The following is a 19430-nucleotide window of genomic DNA, read 5'->3' on the forward strand; positions in this document are numbered from 1 at the left end:
TTAGGAATTCAAGAACACCAGCATGCAGGAAGCGACCTATGAGATGAGGACTGTACCAGCAACGAAAAAGAAGTGGAAGAAGCTGGACACGCCCAAACCTGACAGAGAAACGCGAAGCCAGAGTGCTCAGCTAAAGGACACCCGGAAGGATTCCCTCCCACAAATTGATTTGACTGTGGAGAAAAAACAACCAGAGGCCTCTGCACCCTTGGACCCCTCCTGGCCAGGAGGGCACATTGTTGGAAAAAACTCAAATCCTGCATACCGCCCTTGAGGATCTGATGAAAGACTCTAACAACCGGATAACCACTGGTGTTAGGGGACAGATTGTTTCCCTCTGGACAAAGTTGGAGACAATTCTCTACCGACAAACCTAAAATATGAAACAACTGCTGTGAAACTGGAGGCATACCTAGATGGTGGGGCAAACAAAATGCAACAGCGTGCCCCATCTTATGCACAAGCGCTGAGGACGTCAGCCGGTGAATCAGCAATAAAAAGCAGTGTACCTGCTACAACAAAAAAGACCTTGCCAAAACAACCACACCTGGTGGTGCTCCGACCAACAACCATTGAGGAAAATCAAACAAGCGAACAATTAAAGATGCAAATAATGACCAGCCTAAAAGAAGAATTCAAGACAACCAGAATAAAGTCGGTCAGGAAAACTAGAAATGTCGGAGTACTGATAGAGACAGAAACAAGGGAGGAAGCACAAAAAATTATCACTAATACCAAAATCACTGAGCTGGGGCTCACAGCAACTACCCCTAAAAGAAAAGGGCCCTCAATAGTTATTTATGACCTGGATAAAGACCTGACCCCGGATCAACTAACAGAGGAAATCTATCAAAGAAACCTGATGTCCGCTCTCCCAGAACACAGAAGGGACGAACTGCTGACACCAAAATATTCAACCAAGTCCAAGAATGGCACTCAACGAAACTGGATAATTGAACTTGTGCCTGCAGCATGGAAAGTATTAAACACCCAGAACAGAGTATATGTAAATTGGGGCAGCCACCGCTTCCGTGAACATGTGGCTGTACCCAAATGCTTCAGGTGCTGTAAATATGGGCATACAACGCACACCTGCACCCAGACTGACCCCACATGCGGCCACTGCTCGGCAAAAGGCCACACTTACAAGGATTGCCCAAACAAGAGTACTGACCCAATCTGCACCAACTGCAAGAGTCTGAAGCTGGACTGCACCCACTCAATCAGGGATAACAAGTGCCCCACCTACCTGAAAATTAAGAGCTTGTTCCAATCCAGGCTGGATTATGGGGACGCGCCTTAGAGGATACAATACTACAGAGGTAAAATTTCTGCAGATCAACGCACAGAGGGCCAGAGCAGTAGCGGATCAGATCCATATCAAGGCTGAAGAGGAGAATGTAGATGTCATGATAATACAAGAGCCATACTCACACATGAAGATAGTCAGGGGATACCCCTTGACCTACAAGATAGTACAATTCGAGGACGACACCCCTGGGCCGCAGTCGCGGTCAGAAATCCGGATATTACGGTGACCAAAATCACACAGCTTTTCACAGCCTGGACTGCATGTGCCCACCTCACCACAGCTCTGGGGGCATTTTATGTTATTGCCCTCTACTGTCGACCGGGCGAAGACATAACTTTCGCCACAAGATACCTCCAACTGGCTGCTGACACCCTTCCAAACGCTAAAATTATAGTAGGGGCAGACGTGAACTGCCGGTCACCAATGTGGCATAGTCACACGCCAGACAGACGTGGCACCAGAAACGGAACTATATTGGAAGAGTTCCTTGCAAATTCAACGTTGACAGTGTTAAACCAACCAAACAATCTGCCCACACTTAGTAATACACTGTGGGAAGCCACCATAGATGTCTCCTTGGCTTCCAGGAACATCGCTAATAATACTACCGACTGGTTCGTCCAAGAGGCCTGGACAACATCTGATCATCGAGCCATTACATTCCAACTCAACAGATCACTGACTAGAGTATCGGCAGCTAGACAAACCACTCACAGATACTCCATATCCAAAGCAAACTGGGAACTCTTTCAAAGTACCTTAAAAACCAGCATACAACAGAGACAGAGTGAGCTTGAGTGCCTCGAGGACCCAGATCACCTCCAAAGCAAGATAACAGAGATCATAACGCACACAAGTGACATCGCTATTAAAAAGAAAAATCCAACCCCTGGGGCTGTGCCGTGGTGGAACCTAGAACTGCAACGACTCCGGAAAGAAACACAAACCAGAAGAAAGGCCTTTCAGCGGGCCAGGTGCTCCTGGCCGACGGCAGAGGTTGAAGTACTCCGACAATGCTACAAAGAAGCAAGGAATACTTACACAGCCCAAATCAGAAGCTGTAAACAGCAATCTTGGGAGCGCATGGTCTCCACTATGGGAAACGAGAACCCCTGGGGAATCGTCTACAAACTGACCATGAATAAACTCCCCCGAGGGGAAGTTATTGCCGCCACCACATTGACCCAAGGAGGCATGTCCACAACCTGGGAGCAGGCTATTTCCAATATCCTGGACACAGTCTTCCACCCGGCTATACAACCAGAGACAACAGAGCAGATCCAACTCTGCTTAGAAAATGAAAGCTATCAAACAGCAACGACAGAACCTCACTTCACCATGGAGGAGCTCAAGAGTGCTGCCACCCTCATTAAGGGAAATAAATGCCCTGGACCAGACCTCTTGGAGCCCAAAATCATCAAAAAGACAGTACAGTGTTCCCCGAACCTGTTGCTCAACCTCTTCAACCTCTGTCTTCACTGTGGCACCTTCCCGACTTTGTGGAAGAAAGCAAACGTCAAACTAATCCTGAAAAATCCGACCAAACCACCACACCTCCCAGAATCGTACAGACCGATCGCACTTCTCACAGTTGCAAGTAAACTACTTGAACACCTTCTCTATAGACGAATAGAGCAATATTATGACAGGGCTGGCCTGGCCTCACCCAACCAGTTTGGCTTCAGGCGGGGTCGCTCAGCCGTGGATGCCTTAATACACCTACAAGAACAAGTAACAAGATGCACCAAGAAGTATTTCCTTGTGATTGCCGTGGACTTTGCTGGGGCCTTCGATGCACTTTGGTGGCCAAGCATCTTGGCAAGGCTTCGGGTTGCTGGGATCCCAGGCAACCTCTACAGGGTCATCAAGAGCTACCTCACAAACAGATCCATCAGGATTGTTGCTCCCTATGGGACCCTCTCCAAGAATACATTTCGCGGCTGTCCACAGGGTTCGGTCCTTGGACCACTACTGTGGAACATAGTAATGGACTCCTTCCTAGCTATAGACCTTGACGAGGTAAAATCGCAGGCCTTTGCTGATGACCTCTTACTGACAGTGTCAGCGGACTCAAGGACACAACTGGAGACATCGGCAAACCAGGCTCTGTCCACCCTTCAGGAATGGGCAAAGAAAAATCAACTTAGAATATCCCCTGCAAAGACAAACTCCATTCTGCTCAAGGGGTGCCTCAACCTCAGGCGGCCTCCACAAATCAAGATTGACCAGAAAACAATTAAATTCTCAAAGCAGCTGAAGTACCTAGGCATGATTCTAGATCCAAATCTATCATTTCAGGACCACCTGAAATATTTGCGTACAAAAGTCAGACGATACACTGCATTGGTTGCCAGAGTCACTCGCAGAGACTGGGGCCTAGACAGACGGATGCTACGTCTTTTCTATAAAACCATCTTCAACCCAATAGTCACGTATGCATCTGGCGCATGGTATCAAAAAGCCACAACTGTTGTCAATGAATCATTGACTCGATTCACCGATCAATCCTTCTGACCATTACTCGAGCTTGCAGCACAGTGAGCACGCATGCCCTGCAAGTCCTTGCTGGTGTCCTTCCACTGGACTTAGAGATCATTCGACGGGGCCTCATGCACCACCTGGACAAGGGTATCCCACAGACATGTTTGGGATTCACCACCGACATCATCAATAGCAAGACTATGGAAAAGAAAAAGCTGCATGCTCACCTGCTGCAGATGTGGCAGGATAGATGGGCCACCTCGCAAAAAGGCGAAATCACCAGAAAGTTTCTGCCCAACATTGGCCGGGTTTTTCCGAACTTCCCACCCTGGTTTTCCCCGGGCCTACAAGTCACATACCTATTGACAGGACATGGAGCTCTGAATGCAAAGCTATCCCTACTCGGAATACAGGAAGATCCCACCTGCACCTGCGGGGGGTTGGAGAGCTGGCAGCACCTCATGCATGATTGCCAGCTGTATGACGACCTCCGCAGCGCATTCATACAGTATCTACCATACGGCCAGGAGTACCACATCTTGGACACCAAGGAAGAATATCAGGCTTTCTCCAGCTATGCACTGGCCCTGTTCACAAGACGGAGAGCTCTTATCGCAGCAAATCGCAATCAACAACTGACACAATAAGGAAATGAACAAACCTCGAAGGAAATCATCCCGTGGAAGACGCCTGAATCCAATGGTCTCCGATAATCAAGGCACTAAACCCTGAAGTGGACCTAAAGTTGAATAAATGAGAAATGACTCTATAAACAACATTGACGCAAACACCACATGGATGGGAAATGTCACAAGAAAGACCCCACAAACGCCGACAAGCAAACCCGGACCTTTTGACGGTAAAGACTGCAGAACGGACGGGAACCACCCCATGACCGATCATGCTTCGGTCCGATTGCTCCTGGAAACTGACTAGAACCACTAGAAGCTCCGCTGCCAAATGCTATATGGCGAGCTGAATGGGGTACCCTTACCCTATTCATCTTAAATTCCCTATCCCCGGCAGGAGGGAGAGGAGACATGCTCTGTTTCCTCCCTCCCCTGCCAACCCATCTCTTCGCCTGGTGAGGCATGGGCCTGCCTCACTGACCACCTGGGGTCGCCTTCTCTGTCGTCCCCATGCTTCTGCCTTTCTCCCCCAGTCTTCAGTCTCTTCCCCACTCTAACTGTATACCTTATCCATGGCAGGGGGAGATAGCTCTTCTTCGTCTCCCCCACCCACCATCCAAACTCCCCTCTGGTGTGGCATGGGCATGCCATACTGTCTAGCAGGGGTCATGTCCTCTATCGACCCCTTACTTCTACTTCTACCCCCCAGTCTTCAGCCTCCCCTTCCTCCCACTTTTATCTTTCATCTAACGTATAGCCCACACGTCTAAATTTAATAACAACAAAATTCTGCCCGACCTATTAGGCCTTTTAACACATCTTTCTAGCGTTCAACCCCAACCAGCGATTTGCTAACAGCAATCTCCTTAAGAATTAACGTCAAACGCCTATATATATATATATATATTTTTTTTTTTTTTTTTTATTATTATTTTATTTATTTATTTATTTTTTTTTACTTTTATCATTATTATTTTTTTAAAATTTTTTTTATTTTATTATTATTATTTTATTTTATTTTTTTAAAATTTTTTTTATTTTATTATTATTATTTTATTTTATTTTTTTAAATTTTTTTTATTTTATTATTATTATTTTATTTTATTTTTTTTTATTTATTTATTATTATTATTATTATTTTTTTTTTATTAATTTATTTATTTTTTAGGTCCTAGCCACTGAAATCCCAGGAAACTAGGTGGCATGACCTGCCGGAGCAACTCATCATGATGCTGGACACCCGGCTAGCCTCCCCGTGGCAAGGTATGGGCAACGTCGGGCCCCACCAGGGGCCAGGCGGCCAATAAGCCGGACAAACAATGGGCACAACAGATCACACTGCACAGACATGGCCCACACACTTTCAAGTCTCTGGCTTAACAGTGTACTGTCCTCGATACAGCGAACATACGCGGAGATGGGAGAAATCCCAGGCGCCGTCTGACACGAACATACCTTATACCTTATATGTACTGTCTATGTACATAGTCATATTATGAAGGTACATATAATACATACGTAGACAAAATTTTAGACTAGTTTTTCTTATATATTTCATACTTTGGAATGGAACCCCTTTATTACTATGGAAGCCATAACTCAGTATTCGCGTTTTCGGTATTCGCGACATTTCTCAGGAACGTAACCCCCGCAAATAACGGGGGTTTACTCTATAGCGAAAATTCAACTTCCGAGGTCTTGGAATGAATTACTAAAAAAAAAAATGTTATTGGCTTCACATTGCGATATTTTCACGTTACCTCCATTTAGCCCTACAGATGCAAAATATGTCCCTCCCCCCTCAGTTTGCACCGGCCGTAAAAACTTGCGTAAAGTCAAATTTGCGTAAGTCGGGGAGTTCCAATGTTGTAATTTATTCTAAACTTCACTGACCTGATAGTTGTGCCGGAGTATAAACAAGATCTGGGAAAATTGTGTCATTGGCCTGAGAAATGGCAATTGAAGTTTAATGTTGACAAATGCGAGGTATATATATCAGTAGCAGTTACCCCAGAATAACTTATCAACTGTGTGGTACTACACTCGGGGTAGTGGAGCATGAAAAAGACTGGGATTTAATTGTGCTGTTAGATAGTATCAATATGATTGGTCATTGAAGATTGCTGTTTAACAAATGTCTGCTGTTTAACCAATGTCTGCTTTTACCTGGAACACTTGCAAAGCTAACATGTCTGCAATAACTCATGCCGCCCTTTGAGATCCCTTTGTGAAGTGCGGAAAAAAATTTGCACATCTGCCATTCATAGGGCATAAAGCCAAGGATGCACTCATAATAGACCTCCCATAAAGCCAAGGATGCACTCATAATAGCTGAAAAGCTATTTTTCTGCATCCTTTAATATAAGTGGATAGATCCTATTCACCCCAATTGTTTAATTTTTTTTTCTTCTTCTTACAATTAGCTTCAGTAGTTTCTTATCCTCTTTCTTCTTTGTTATCATGAAATATTTCAGCTCCCTGTTTTTGATACACTTCTAAGATCCCCCTTCTACAAAAAATTCCTGATGTGTGAAGTTAGATGCAAAATACTTATTCAGTTTGTCAGAACGTATCTCCAACAGTTAAGCCATTCATATCTAGTGGACTAATGTGATTCCTTATCTTCCTTCTATTTTTTGCATTAGTAATGTGGTGTTTGTTATTTATCTCTGCATTCTTTCCCACAGTCTTCTTATAAGCTACCTTAGCTTGCCTGACCTCCTTTGGGACTTGATTCCAGGCTAGTTTATATCTGATGTAGGCTTCTGTAACACCTGATAATTTCTATCCATCCTACTCATTCCTCTTCTCTGCCCTGAGTCACACCAGTACACATGACATCCATTTTCATCTAAGCCAAAGATTCTCTCTTATTTGGTATAAATTGCCTACTAGCTTCTTGGATTGCATCCCTGAATGCTTCTCTTATTACACCAGGCCAGTGGTTTTCAACTGTTTTCTGATAACAGGACTCCTAAGTGATTTATTTTGTTTTGTGGCACCCCTACTCAATTTTCTGCCTATTAGATCCAACTCTCTCTCTCTGTGTGTGTTTACAGGGTTATTAAAATTATATCCCTATGTAGAGGGCTCTGGAGCGAGTTCTAAGGCTTCTACCGAAGAGAAATTTGGACAACAGGTACAATAAATTGGGGGGGGGGGGAAATTAGTTACAAAATTTGTCATTGTATGGTGCGTAACTATCTTAGTTACGATTATGCAAATAATTTACATCATTTGCATAATCGAATCACTTTAATTTTTGCGAATGTGTTTTGCTCTGCATTGTGGGTTGCAGAAATGTTTGAAATGCATTTGTTAGACCAGATATATATCTCTGTGAATGAAATCCAATAAAAATACTCCACCTGATATACCTAATTGCCATAAATAACCTAACAAAGGGTAAAATGTGTAATTAAAGGAAATATGAGAAATCATGCAAATGATAATCATGGCAACCAAACATACATTTTATTGCATTTACGTGTACAAACTGAAATGACAAGTTAACGTAATAGTATTATGTACTGTAAATCAGCAAAATAAGTCCTCAGTGTTTTGTTGTTCATCCTTGAGCTGCAATTACAGCCTTGGATCAACCTGGCATAGAGTTAATCAACTTCTGAATATACAGTTGCCCAATTTCGTGGTACCACACCTGTACAATGCTCTCCTGCAGCTGAATCTTACTTGTTGGCTTCTTCTGAGCAATTTTAGATGACATTATATACCAGCAATTTTCAATAGGATTCAAATCTGACGTCGTGCCAGTCCAGCACTGTAATGCCAGCATTTCTGAGGTATGACTGCACCTTAAGGGAGAAAAATGAGGGAAAACATCGGTATAAGTATGTTTTAACCCTTGAGACAAAAAGACAAACCCATTTTTAAATCTAAATAGCATAAAACTTACCAATTTTGCTGTGTGGCAAGGCGCTGAGTTCTGTTGAAAAATGCAATTTTGCACGTCTGTGTGGTGATCCCTAAAAACGGGTTTCAGGCACTCCTACAAGATAGCAATGTAGGTGTCTACATTCACTGTTCTGTTAATAAACTTAATTCGCCCCACCCCCTTGCTTGTTATGAATCCCCATACCATCTGACTGGCAGGGAACTTTACGGTCGGTGTTATGCAGTCAGGATGGTATGCCTCCGATTTTCGTCTTCTGACATCACTTCCCAACTGAGCCATGCAGGTTGAATTTGGATTCGTCAGAAATCGCAATCGCTCTTTTGGCCATGGATGACGCAATCGCTCTTTTGGCCATGAAACATGCATTATAGCCCAAGCAAGTTGCTTCTTCCTCATTTGTTGGATCAAGGGAAAGGCTTCTTAGGCCGATAGGCATACAGACCACATTCCAAAAGCAGTCTTTCGATAGTTTGTGAACTTGTTTCAACACAGGAGGCCATCTCAAAGTCCAGTTTTAGATCAGGAGCACTAGCATGGCGATTACAAAGGCATAGCCATTTCAAATATCAATCTTGGGAAGGCGTAGTCACTCTCTTACGGCCCGATCTAGTTCTTCTCTTTGCATCACCGGTTTCACGCTTTAATTTCAGCACCCAGATATTGGTGGCAGCCTATTTTCTGAGCTATAGCACGCGTAGAAAGCCCTTCCTGGGGCAGAGCAACAGGTACACTTTTTTCCTTTGGTGTCAACTGAACATATGAAGCCATGCTTACACCTCCGCAAAATACGATACTAATGAGCATGTATACCCTTCCAATGCCATATTTATAGAAACGGCTGATGCAATACCTTGCAATTACTGTCTGATGCAATAAAAGCGTTATCTGATGCATTTGCTTTGCAACAAACAAAATGACTGTAATCAAACAATATCTTTTACGTTTCACTACAAATGTTTATTTTTTTAAGGTGATGCAGTTTTTTTTGTCCACCACTGTAGATTATAAGGTCATCATCATCATCAGCCATTTGCAATCCACTGCAGGATGAAGGCCTCTCCAGCAACTTTCCAGTTCCTTCTGTTTTGAGCACTGGCCATCCATTTACTACCCACAAACTCATGAATTTCATCTATCCATCTCCGCCTTTGTCTTCCAGGTTTTCTTCTAGCTCCTATTGGATACCATTCTGTTATTTTCTTAGTCCATCTGTCATCATGTCTTCGAGCTATGTGTCCTGCCCAAGACCATTTAAGTTCTTTAGTTTTGATAAGAATGTCCTTTACTTGAGTTTGTTGCCTAATCCATGTGTTTTTCTTCTTATCTAACAGTCTGATTCCCAATATGATTCGTTACATTCTTCGCTGTGTAGTTCTCAGCTTCTCTTTCATTCTTTTGGTGAGTGCCCAAGTTTCACTTCCATAAGTCATGGTGGGGAGTATACATTGGTTCATTATTTTATGTTTCAGACAAACTGGGATATTGCTCTTCAGTATGTGGCTATATTTCCTGAATGCTATCCATCCAAAATTTATTCTTCTCTTGACTTCCAGCCATTTATCATTATTACAGCTAATAACTTGTCCCAGATAAGTATACTCCATCTTTTCAATTACTGCTCCTTCAATCATTATTTCCCTTTCTGTGGCATACTTGTTCATCATTACTTTTGTTTTAGCCATATTCATCTTTAGTCCAAAATCCTTACCAGCTGTGCATAACTGATTAAGATTTTCCTCTAATTCTTTGGGATCATGGCTTATGACCACAATGTCATCTGCAAATCGTAAATGGTTTAGGTACTCTCCGTTCACATTGACTCTTTTCTGCGACCAGTCTAATCTTCTGAAAGCTTTTTCAAGGGCAGCAGTAAACAGCTTCGGAGATATTGTGTCTCCTTGTCGAACTCCTTTCTCAATATTAAATTTCCTACTGTCTTTGTCTAGTCTAATAAAGGAGGTAGCACTCTCATATATTTTCTTCAAAATCATAATATATGGGGTATCAATGCCTTGTCTTTCCAGTGCCCGAAACATTGCCTTATGCTGTATGGAGTCAGATGCCTTTTCATAATCCACAAATGCCAGGCATAATGGTGTTTTATATTCATTTGCCTTCTCCATTAGCTGTGACATTATGTGAAGGTGATCCCTAGTTGAGAATCCTGTCCTAAAGCTAGCTTGCTCTTTCGGTTGATTCTCATCAAGTATTCTTTCTAATCTGTTAGTAATGACCCTTGTGAACAACTTGTAGATGTCGGATAACAAGCTAATTGTTCTATAATTTCCAATTTCTGATTTATCTCCTTTCTTATGCAGCAAAACTATGATTGCATTATTCCACTGCTTAGGCGTCACACCTTTTCTAATGCACTTTGTGAAGAGCCTTGCCAGTTTTTGTGTTATGTCTCTTCCTCCCAATTTTAACAACTCTAACTTAATCTTCCCCCGGAGCTTTCTGATTCTTCATTTTCTTCAATGCATGTTCTACCTCATCAGGAAGAATATTGGGTATGTCGTATGTGTTGCTACTTTGCAATCCATCTTCCCCACTGCTGGCATCATTCCCCTGCTCGTTGTATAATTCTCTATAGTAGTCTTCTGCTATTTGAATTATGCCTTCTCTGCTGTTTATAAGTACACCATCGCTATTCTTCAGTTTCAGTATCATTTGTCTTTCTGTATTGCTGCTCATGGCTGCTGATTTAAATCCTTTGTTTTCCCTTAATGCTTGTTCTACTTTTCTTGTGTTAAATCTTCTTATGTCCTCTCTGAGTCTATTTCTAATGGCTTTGCATAACTCAGTATACTCAATTTTCTCCCTGTCAGTGTTTTTCTTGCTTTTCATTTGTCGTCTTTGGTTCATCATGACAAGTGTTTCTTGACTAATTTTTTTTTCTTTAGATTTCTTTTTCCCTATAGGTTTCTTGGGCTTTATCACTTTCAAAAAGTTGTAATATTCCTCGTCGATATCTTGGTCCTCAGCAGTCTGTAGAAGCTCAAACTTGTTCTTAAGTTCCAGTACATACTGCTTTTTCTCCTCTTCTGTTATCTCAAAGACCTTTGTATTATTTACTCGAGTCAGTTTTTTCCTTTCCTCCATCTATATCGTGTACATCTTACCATTCTGTGATCACTTCCAACATTTACCTTATTCAGGACGGTAACATCATTCACAATATATCTTCTGTTAGTGAAGATGAAGTCAATTTCATTAGTAGTTAATTCATTTGGACTCTTCCATGTCCACTTTCTGTTCACCCTTTTCTTGAAAAAAGTGTTCATTACTGACAGTCCTTGAGATTCTGCAAATTCCACAAGTCTTTCACCTCTTTCATTTCTTTCACCAATTCCAAAATTTCCTATAGTTCCCCTTTCTGCGCTGTTTTTTCTTTTTCCACCCTTAGCATTGAAGTATCCCATAATAATAGTGTAGTGGGTTTTCTGCTCATCTAGAAGACACTCACTTTCGGTGTACATTTCTTCAACCTCTTCATCATCATGGCTCGATGTTGGTGCATAAATCGTTATAATCTTTAGCTTGTACCTCTTAGAAATCTTGAGTCTTGACACTCTTGGTGATGTACTTTTGAATTCCAAAATGTTGTTTTTAAAATCTTTATGGACCAGAAACCCAACTCCACTTTCACTCCTTTCACTGTTTCCATTGGTGTACAGCAGATTTCCACTTGATAAACTTATAAGTGATTCATTTCTTCTTCTTGTTTCAGCCAAACTGATGATATTCCAATTCACATTTTCTAATTCCTTTTCCAGCTCTAATATCCTGTCTTCACCGATGAGTGATCTTACGTTATAACAGGCCAAGTTCAATTTCCGTGCATGGCAGCCTGGTCGTACCCAGAGATTCTTAGCACCCTCTGCTTCCACTCTGATCCTCTTGCTGCCGTAAGAGGGGGAGTAAAAGCTGCTGGGGACTGAGGGCCATTTGTTTTGTCGTGCTGTCATATGCTGGAGGGTTTTGGGCTTTTCCTCTTCACGCTGACCAGGCACCTTGAAGAGAACCACTCTACACATTTGTTGCCACCTAAGTGACATAACAGGGCTTTGTCACTTAAGTGACATAACTGGGCTCAATCGGACTTCTCCTAAATCTTCTGTAATAGAGAGATATTGGATCCATCAGTGTTTTAGGCTGAGTGTCTGATAACACACAGTATACCTGTTCCCCTCTAAGCCCCATTTTAGATAACCGGTTTTTTGCACATGTTAGTCAACAAGGGAAAGTAATTTGAAAAAAAGGTAGAATTCCCATTTGACATGGATGCTAATGTAATATTGATTTAGTCTGACCTAAACACTGCAAAAACAAAGGAATAAGCAAAGAAATAGTAAATGTATTTGTTATACACCAAATGACCGAAAAATAAAGAACGGCTATAAAGACGTATAGAGTGGACCCAAATCAGAATGTCTTGATGAATGATTGGAACCCATGGGTTGGAACCTCACTTAGTACTGGATTTCTTGATTTGTTAGATAACCTGTTTTTTGCACATGTTAGTCAACAAGGGAAAGCAATTTGAAAAAAAATAGATCAACTCTAGATGTGCTCATCAAAGCCGAATCTCATATCTGCAATGCCTTTGTCAGGAAACAACATCTAGTTATGGTCAACTTAGATCTTGAAAAGGCATTTGACACTACCTGGAATCATGGTATTCTTATGGATCTTTACCGTCTGGGATTTAGGGGCCATTTGCCTGATATAATAAAAAATTTCCTGCAGTTGCACACTTTTCACCAGTATAAAAGCGTACTCTGTGATTTTCACATTCAGGAAGGAGGAGTCCCACAGGGATTGATATTTAGTTTAACACTTTTTGCAGTTAGAGGCAGCACCATGACACATAATATCCTAAAAACTGTCGAAACTTATATGTATGTAGATGATCTTACCATTTCCTGTCAGTCTCAAAGTATCAATACCATTGAATGCCAACTCCAACTTGCCATAAATAATCAAAATTGAATTGTGGACTTTAAGGAATGGTTATCGACTATCAGAAAATCAATGCACTGCCACCCCCTTTTGTAAGCATCGGACTCTCCATACTGATCCTGAATTACATATCAACCATATCCCACTTGCTGCTAACGTCAGATTTCTTGGTCTGATATTAGACAGCAAGCTTAATTTCCAAGCTCACATCACTCAATTAAGAAATGTTTGTCTAAAGCATATGAATATACTTCGGTCAGTCTCGCCCACATCTTGGGGAGCTGATCGATATACTTTACTTCACCTTTACAGAACTTTAATCCATTCACGCTTAGATTATGGTTGGCTAGTATATGACTCTGCTAGAAGCACTACTTTACATCGTCTAAATATTATTCAGCACAGTGCTCTGAGGACTGCGTGAGGTACTTTCAGGACTTCTCAGATCTGAAGTCTTTATATTGAAGGACATGATTCTCCATTACATCTTCGTAGGAAAACATTGCTGCTTCAATACGCTGCTAAAATCCAGAATCCTCCATCTCACCCCAGTTGGGAATATTTTTATAATACTCGGTGGGATTTGTTCTGTGAGAGCAAACCAAATGAAAATAGACCTACTTCACTCAGAATTAAAGAGCTTATTCAGAATTGGAATATTGATTTAAGTGATATCTTTCAGGACACAAATGCTCCTGTTCCACCTTGGGCATACGTTTCTGCATCTTACTATGTACGTTTTCTTCAGTGGGGGAAAAATGTCATACCACCTTGCAATATCAGGCAGTTGCAGTCATCTCATGCTACTCTGAACTCCCGTGCCTGTAAAATCTATACTGACGGATCGAAAACTGCGAGTACTGTAGGTGCTGCTGCAGTTTTTCCTTCATTTACTGCTACAGCCTTACTATCATTAGCCTGCAGCATCTTCACTGCTGAATTATATGATATCAAGTTAGCATTTGGTAAAATTATTGAGCTATCTATCTCAACTGCCATAATTTATACAGACTCCCTCAGTGCTGTGTCTGCCATAAGGAAGAATTTCTCCTCTTCCCATCCAGTCTTGAAATACATTGATTCCTAGTTAATCTCCTGCAACGTGTTCAATCAGTTTCTACTGTTGACCTGGTCATTCTGGCATTCCAGGAAATGACTTTGTGCTGACTTTGCCGCTAAACTTCCTCAACCCTCTCTCTCACAACATCCTCAGGTTCCTTACAGCGACTATAAGCCTATCATTCGCAAAGCATGCTATTGACAACTGGTCACAGATCTGGAAAAGTAATACCAACAATAAACTTTACCAGATAAAGCAAGAGCCAAAGCTGTGGTAGCTTCTGACCAAACAGAAGAGAGGAAGTACTTCAGTATTGGCACGACTCAGAATTGGACACACTCATCGTATACATCTCTTCCTGCTATTGGGAGGATACGCACCTCGGTGTTCATCCTGTCAGACACAATTTACAGTCCGTCATTTTCTTGTTGATTGTCCCTTACATTCAACCATCTGCTCTAACACTTTCCAATCTCTCTCTCTCTCTCTCTCTCTCTCTCTCTCCACATCGAACATCTCTCATGACTTAACTCACTTCATAGGAAATGAAGCAAACGTATAAGAACTTTTGATGTTCCTAAAATATATTGACCTGTACAGGAGCTTATAATTTAACATCTATAACTATATGTTGCCTGTAAATAAACAGGAACAGACACAATTTGGCCTCAGTAGCCCTTGTGTCATTAAGCTCTATACCAACAACAACAAGGGAGAGAAATGATTCATCCAGCATTAACAGTCTTCAAGTGAAGAAACTTCAGGTGGTAGTGATCATAGCATATTAATTCAGAGATATAGCTATTTTTGTGAGTAAAGAGAAGGGATTTTGTTTTTGTAAAGGTGATTATAATGGGCTCAGACATTTTTAAATTAAACTCTATTCAAGCAACTAATGTTAAAAAATGTAAATTCCAAATCGGAAATGCTCATTTAATCACATTGGCTACTAAGCATTTTTACCAACTAAGAGATATTGTTGAAGTTTTAGACCAGAATGTTTGTTAGATGAACTGATGAATTTAGTGTCAGAGAAGGAAAATGCACAAAGGATTATAAATTGTCAGGGGGGATACAGAATTTGGAGCAATAAGTACAAAGTAGTGTGTAATCAGATTACTCAAGGTGGGGGGATAAAGCGGGCTAAGGCAGATTGAGACATCTTCGACTAAGAGAATTCTTTGCATGTGCTAACACTAAAAGGAAAGCCATGTATCATGTTGGTCCACTGGATGTGAATAGAATAAGCCATAACTATTGATGATCCTGTACGGATTTCTGAGAAATTGAACAAATATTTTGCATCTACATTCACATGAAGAACTTTTAGAGATAGGAGTAGCAGAAGTCTAGCTAATAGTGATTTGAGAGTTAAACAGTTTGATAATGTGGAAAGGAAGGTAGAAGAGAAACCGCTATATAGTTAAAAAGTGAACAAAGCACTTGGGTCAGATAGAATCTTTTCAGTTATATTAAAAGAACCTGCAAAATTTAGTAGTTAAACCTTTAGCTATTATAACAAGTGCATCCTTAGATTTAGAAGTCTGTGTAGATTAGAGATGTGCAGATGTATATCCTATTTCATAAAGGTGGTTGAAAGGGCAAGCAGTTAACTACTTACCTATATCCCTGTTCCAGGGAAGATAATGAAACATTAAGTAATGGACAATAGGAGTAATAAGTAAATAGGAGCAATAGTTGAAGAAGTAATGCAAAATTTTGTTCATAGGCAATCATGGCATGGATTTGTTAGAGACCATGTCTGACTGCTGTGAGATCATCACAGGGGAACTGTATAATTTGACATAATCACATAATTTCACTAGTCTTTGATATTGTGTTACATGTATAATCATTAAATAAATCTGAGCGATGTGGGATTAGGTCTGATTTATTACTATGGTTAAAGGGATAATTAATTGGTAGGATATAGAGTGATTATAAATGGTCACTGCTCTTCTTGGACCTATGTGCTTAATCTGGTATTGAGGTATATCCCATGATTCGGCCACATCTGGAATACTGCATACAGGCTGTGACAACTGAAATTTAGGAAGGATATAGATGTTGGAAAGGCAGCAGAGAAGAGCAACAAGATTAGTTTGCACTAAAAGGATATTCTTACCAGGAAAGATTGGTAATACTAGGTTCTGTAAATTGCAATCTCCTTGAAACTAAGCATTGAGCTGAAGTGGCCTAACTAAAATGAACGAGGCTTTAAAAGTTTTAAGTGAATTAAGTGCTGATGACAGCTTTAATTTTTTGCAGATGACACACACACACACACACACACACACACACAACACACACACACACACACACACACACACACACACACACACACACACAGGGACATTGTTTTAAATAAAAAAAACATAGTTGCAGAATAGATTTGCAGATGTTTACATTCATCCAAAGAGTAATTGGCTGTTGGAACAAACTTCCATCTGGAGTTGTGGATGTGGATAGTTTTAATAAATTTAAGGTTTGTAGAAATTACTGGAGGAAATTGACAAATGAAATTGGTCCTTCTCAGATTGGTGTTGTATGAACTTTGCATTGTGTTTCCAGTATTAATACTAATACATATGAAAGTATGTATTAGTATTAATACTGGAAACTATTATTTCTTTCTATTTCAATGCAGCACAGTGTTGTGTGTGTTGACTGTGATTCTGTATATTTGTTCCCTTCGTGCACAGTTTTGAAATACTAAGATTTCAGTAAAACTTTTAATACTGTTCTGAAACTAGAATAATGTATATAGGGTTGAAACTTCATTTTAGGAAGATAATAGCTCTCCAGGAAAGGATGGAGAAGAGCAGCAAGATAAATTCATGGCACAATAGGATATTCTTACCAAGAAAGACTAGATTTCTGTAAAAAGGCACATGCACATTTCTAATTGAAATGTTTTTAAGGCTTTAAATGGGTTGAGTAAACTATGCTGATACCATCTTTAGTCTTTCTCAGAGTATGCTGACCATGTGGCGAGACATTTAAATTGAAAAAGTATGGTTTTGTAGAATAGATATGAAGAAATTTGATTCATCCAGAGAGGAATTTATTGTTGGAATAAACTTCCACTTGGTGTCGTGGAAGTCGGTTATTTTAACAAATTTCACAGAAGAATTTGGAGAATTATTAGAATGGGCCAATGAATTGGGTAATTTTTTTTTCTCTTTTTATAGTTGTATAAGTTTGCATCCTTACATCATTTTGCCACTAATATAAATATTTTTATTATTGTATTGTATTTTAATTGCAAAACCTGTTACATAAATTTGTGTGCCCAGTCCTCATGTTATAACATTGTGTTTGACTTCCCTATTACCTAATTCATGAACAACTCTTTGCTTGTTAGATATTACAAAATTATTTATTATTTATAAATTTTATTTATTGATAATACTTATAGATAAAAATTGTAGAATTTCAGACTTTTAAAATTTAGAAGGCTTTAATTAGAAAAGTTATCCTGGTTACTAATGGCAGTCCTGTATCGTAGGAAGATACAATGGCACTGAAAGATTTTTTAGAAGAAGCTTCCATCATGAAGGAAATGAAACATCCAAATCTAGTCCAGTTGCTTGGTAATGATTTTGATCTTATTTAAACTGTTTTGTTGTTTTTCATGTATTTTCCATTTTTGCTTATATATATAATTTTGAAACTTTCTTAGTGAATGGTATGTATGCTCATGTTTTAGTCCTTTCAGCTGTGTGTTGGGTGTGTGCATATTTACGTTTTTGTTGTGTGGGCTGTTTGGGTATATTTGCATTTGTGAGTATAGTTTCATATATACAGGTAGTTCTCGATTTACAAATTAATTATTTCCTACCGCGCGCTCGTAAAGCGTGAATTTATTACTCATATACGTAATGTTAAAAACAGGGATTACATTCTCAACAATGAAATTAGTTTATCTTTAAACAATGATTGATTTATCCAAAGAAATGAAAATATTGTCTGTAAAATCGAGAAAAATTATAATTTAAGGAAATTATTTATGACTTACAAATGTTAAAAAATGTTTATTCATCATCATCGACTAAATGCACACTTGTTGATCACTCATTGTTGGGTCAGCACTCATTGGTGTGTTGCCTAAGGAGTCGTCGTCTTCAGAAATGCTTCAAGAGGCATTTGTTTCCAAGATAATCTCTTCTCTTTTCTTTATAAATTTCAAGATAGTATGCATGTATACATTTTTTTTAGCGGGACACACAAATTGCGGCTAACATAATACGTGCAAGTGATATTGCAACTAACATGATTCCCACAGAGTAACAAGTTTACAAAGCTTGTTACTCTATGTTACCATCCAGTCACTCCAAATGTTTCTCTAGTTCTTAAATTTATTTAAGCTATCAACTTCCATAACAACAGAAGGAAGTCTGTTCCAACAACAAACTACCCTCTGGCTAAAGACAAACTTACGCACATCTATTGTACAACTGTCTTTCCTCAATTTGAATCTATGCTTCCTCGGGTTCTTAATCTGAGCAAGCAGAAATATTCCATTAGCATTGAGCCTGCTCAAACCATTCAAGGCCCTATACATATCAATCAGACCACCTCACAGGTGCCTAGTCTCCAGGTGCTGCAACTTGCAGAACTTAAACCTATCTTGGTAAGAGCACCCCTTTGTTTTCTTCTCACCAAACTTGTTGCCCTTCTTTGTACTCATTCTAGCAACTCTACATCCTTCCTAAAATGAGGCCTCCAGACCTGTGCACAGTATTCAAGGTGTGGCCTGACCATTACCTTGTACAACAGGATAATCACCTCCTTGTCCTTGCTAACAAAATTTCTATATATCATTGACAAGACTCCATGACCAACTTTAGCAGCCCATCTGCACTGCCCAGTGAACTTCATAGCTGATTGCACAGTACCCCCCCCCCCAGGTCTTTTTCACTTTCCACTTCTCTGAGTAGTATTACACAGTCGGTACATTTCTCACTGCTACCCATATTCAGTACTTTGCATTTGTCAATGTTCAACTTCATTTGTGACTTCTCAGCCCATTTGCCCAATTTATCTAGATCCAGTTTCAGTAGCATACTA

General features: G+C 40.1%; 1 protein-coding gene across 4 annotated transcripts in view; it reads left to right on the forward strand.

The window, feature by feature from the left end:
• The window catches only part of LOC150087315 (uncharacterized), a 410003-nt gene that overhangs the window by 152702 nt on the left and 237871 nt on the right, over positions 1-19430 (forward strand). For all 4 annotated transcript variants that reach the window (XM_090371118.1, XM_090371117.1, XM_090371119.1 and 1 more), the window contains one exon: positions 17869-17953. In XM_090371118.1, the coding sequence (XP_090227244.1) occupies positions 17869-17953 (85 nt within the window). The remainder of the gene's footprint in view (positions 1-17868; positions 17954-19430) is intronic.

The sequence above is a fragment of the Mastigoproctus giganteus genome, chromosome 4 (genome assembly GCF_048544385.1).
Source record: "Mastigoproctus giganteus isolate SK-2022 chromosome 4, ASM4854438v1, whole genome shotgun sequence".
Classification (NCBI taxonomy): Eukaryota; Metazoa; Arthropoda; class Arachnida; order Uropygi; family Thelyphonidae; genus Mastigoproctus; species Mastigoproctus giganteus.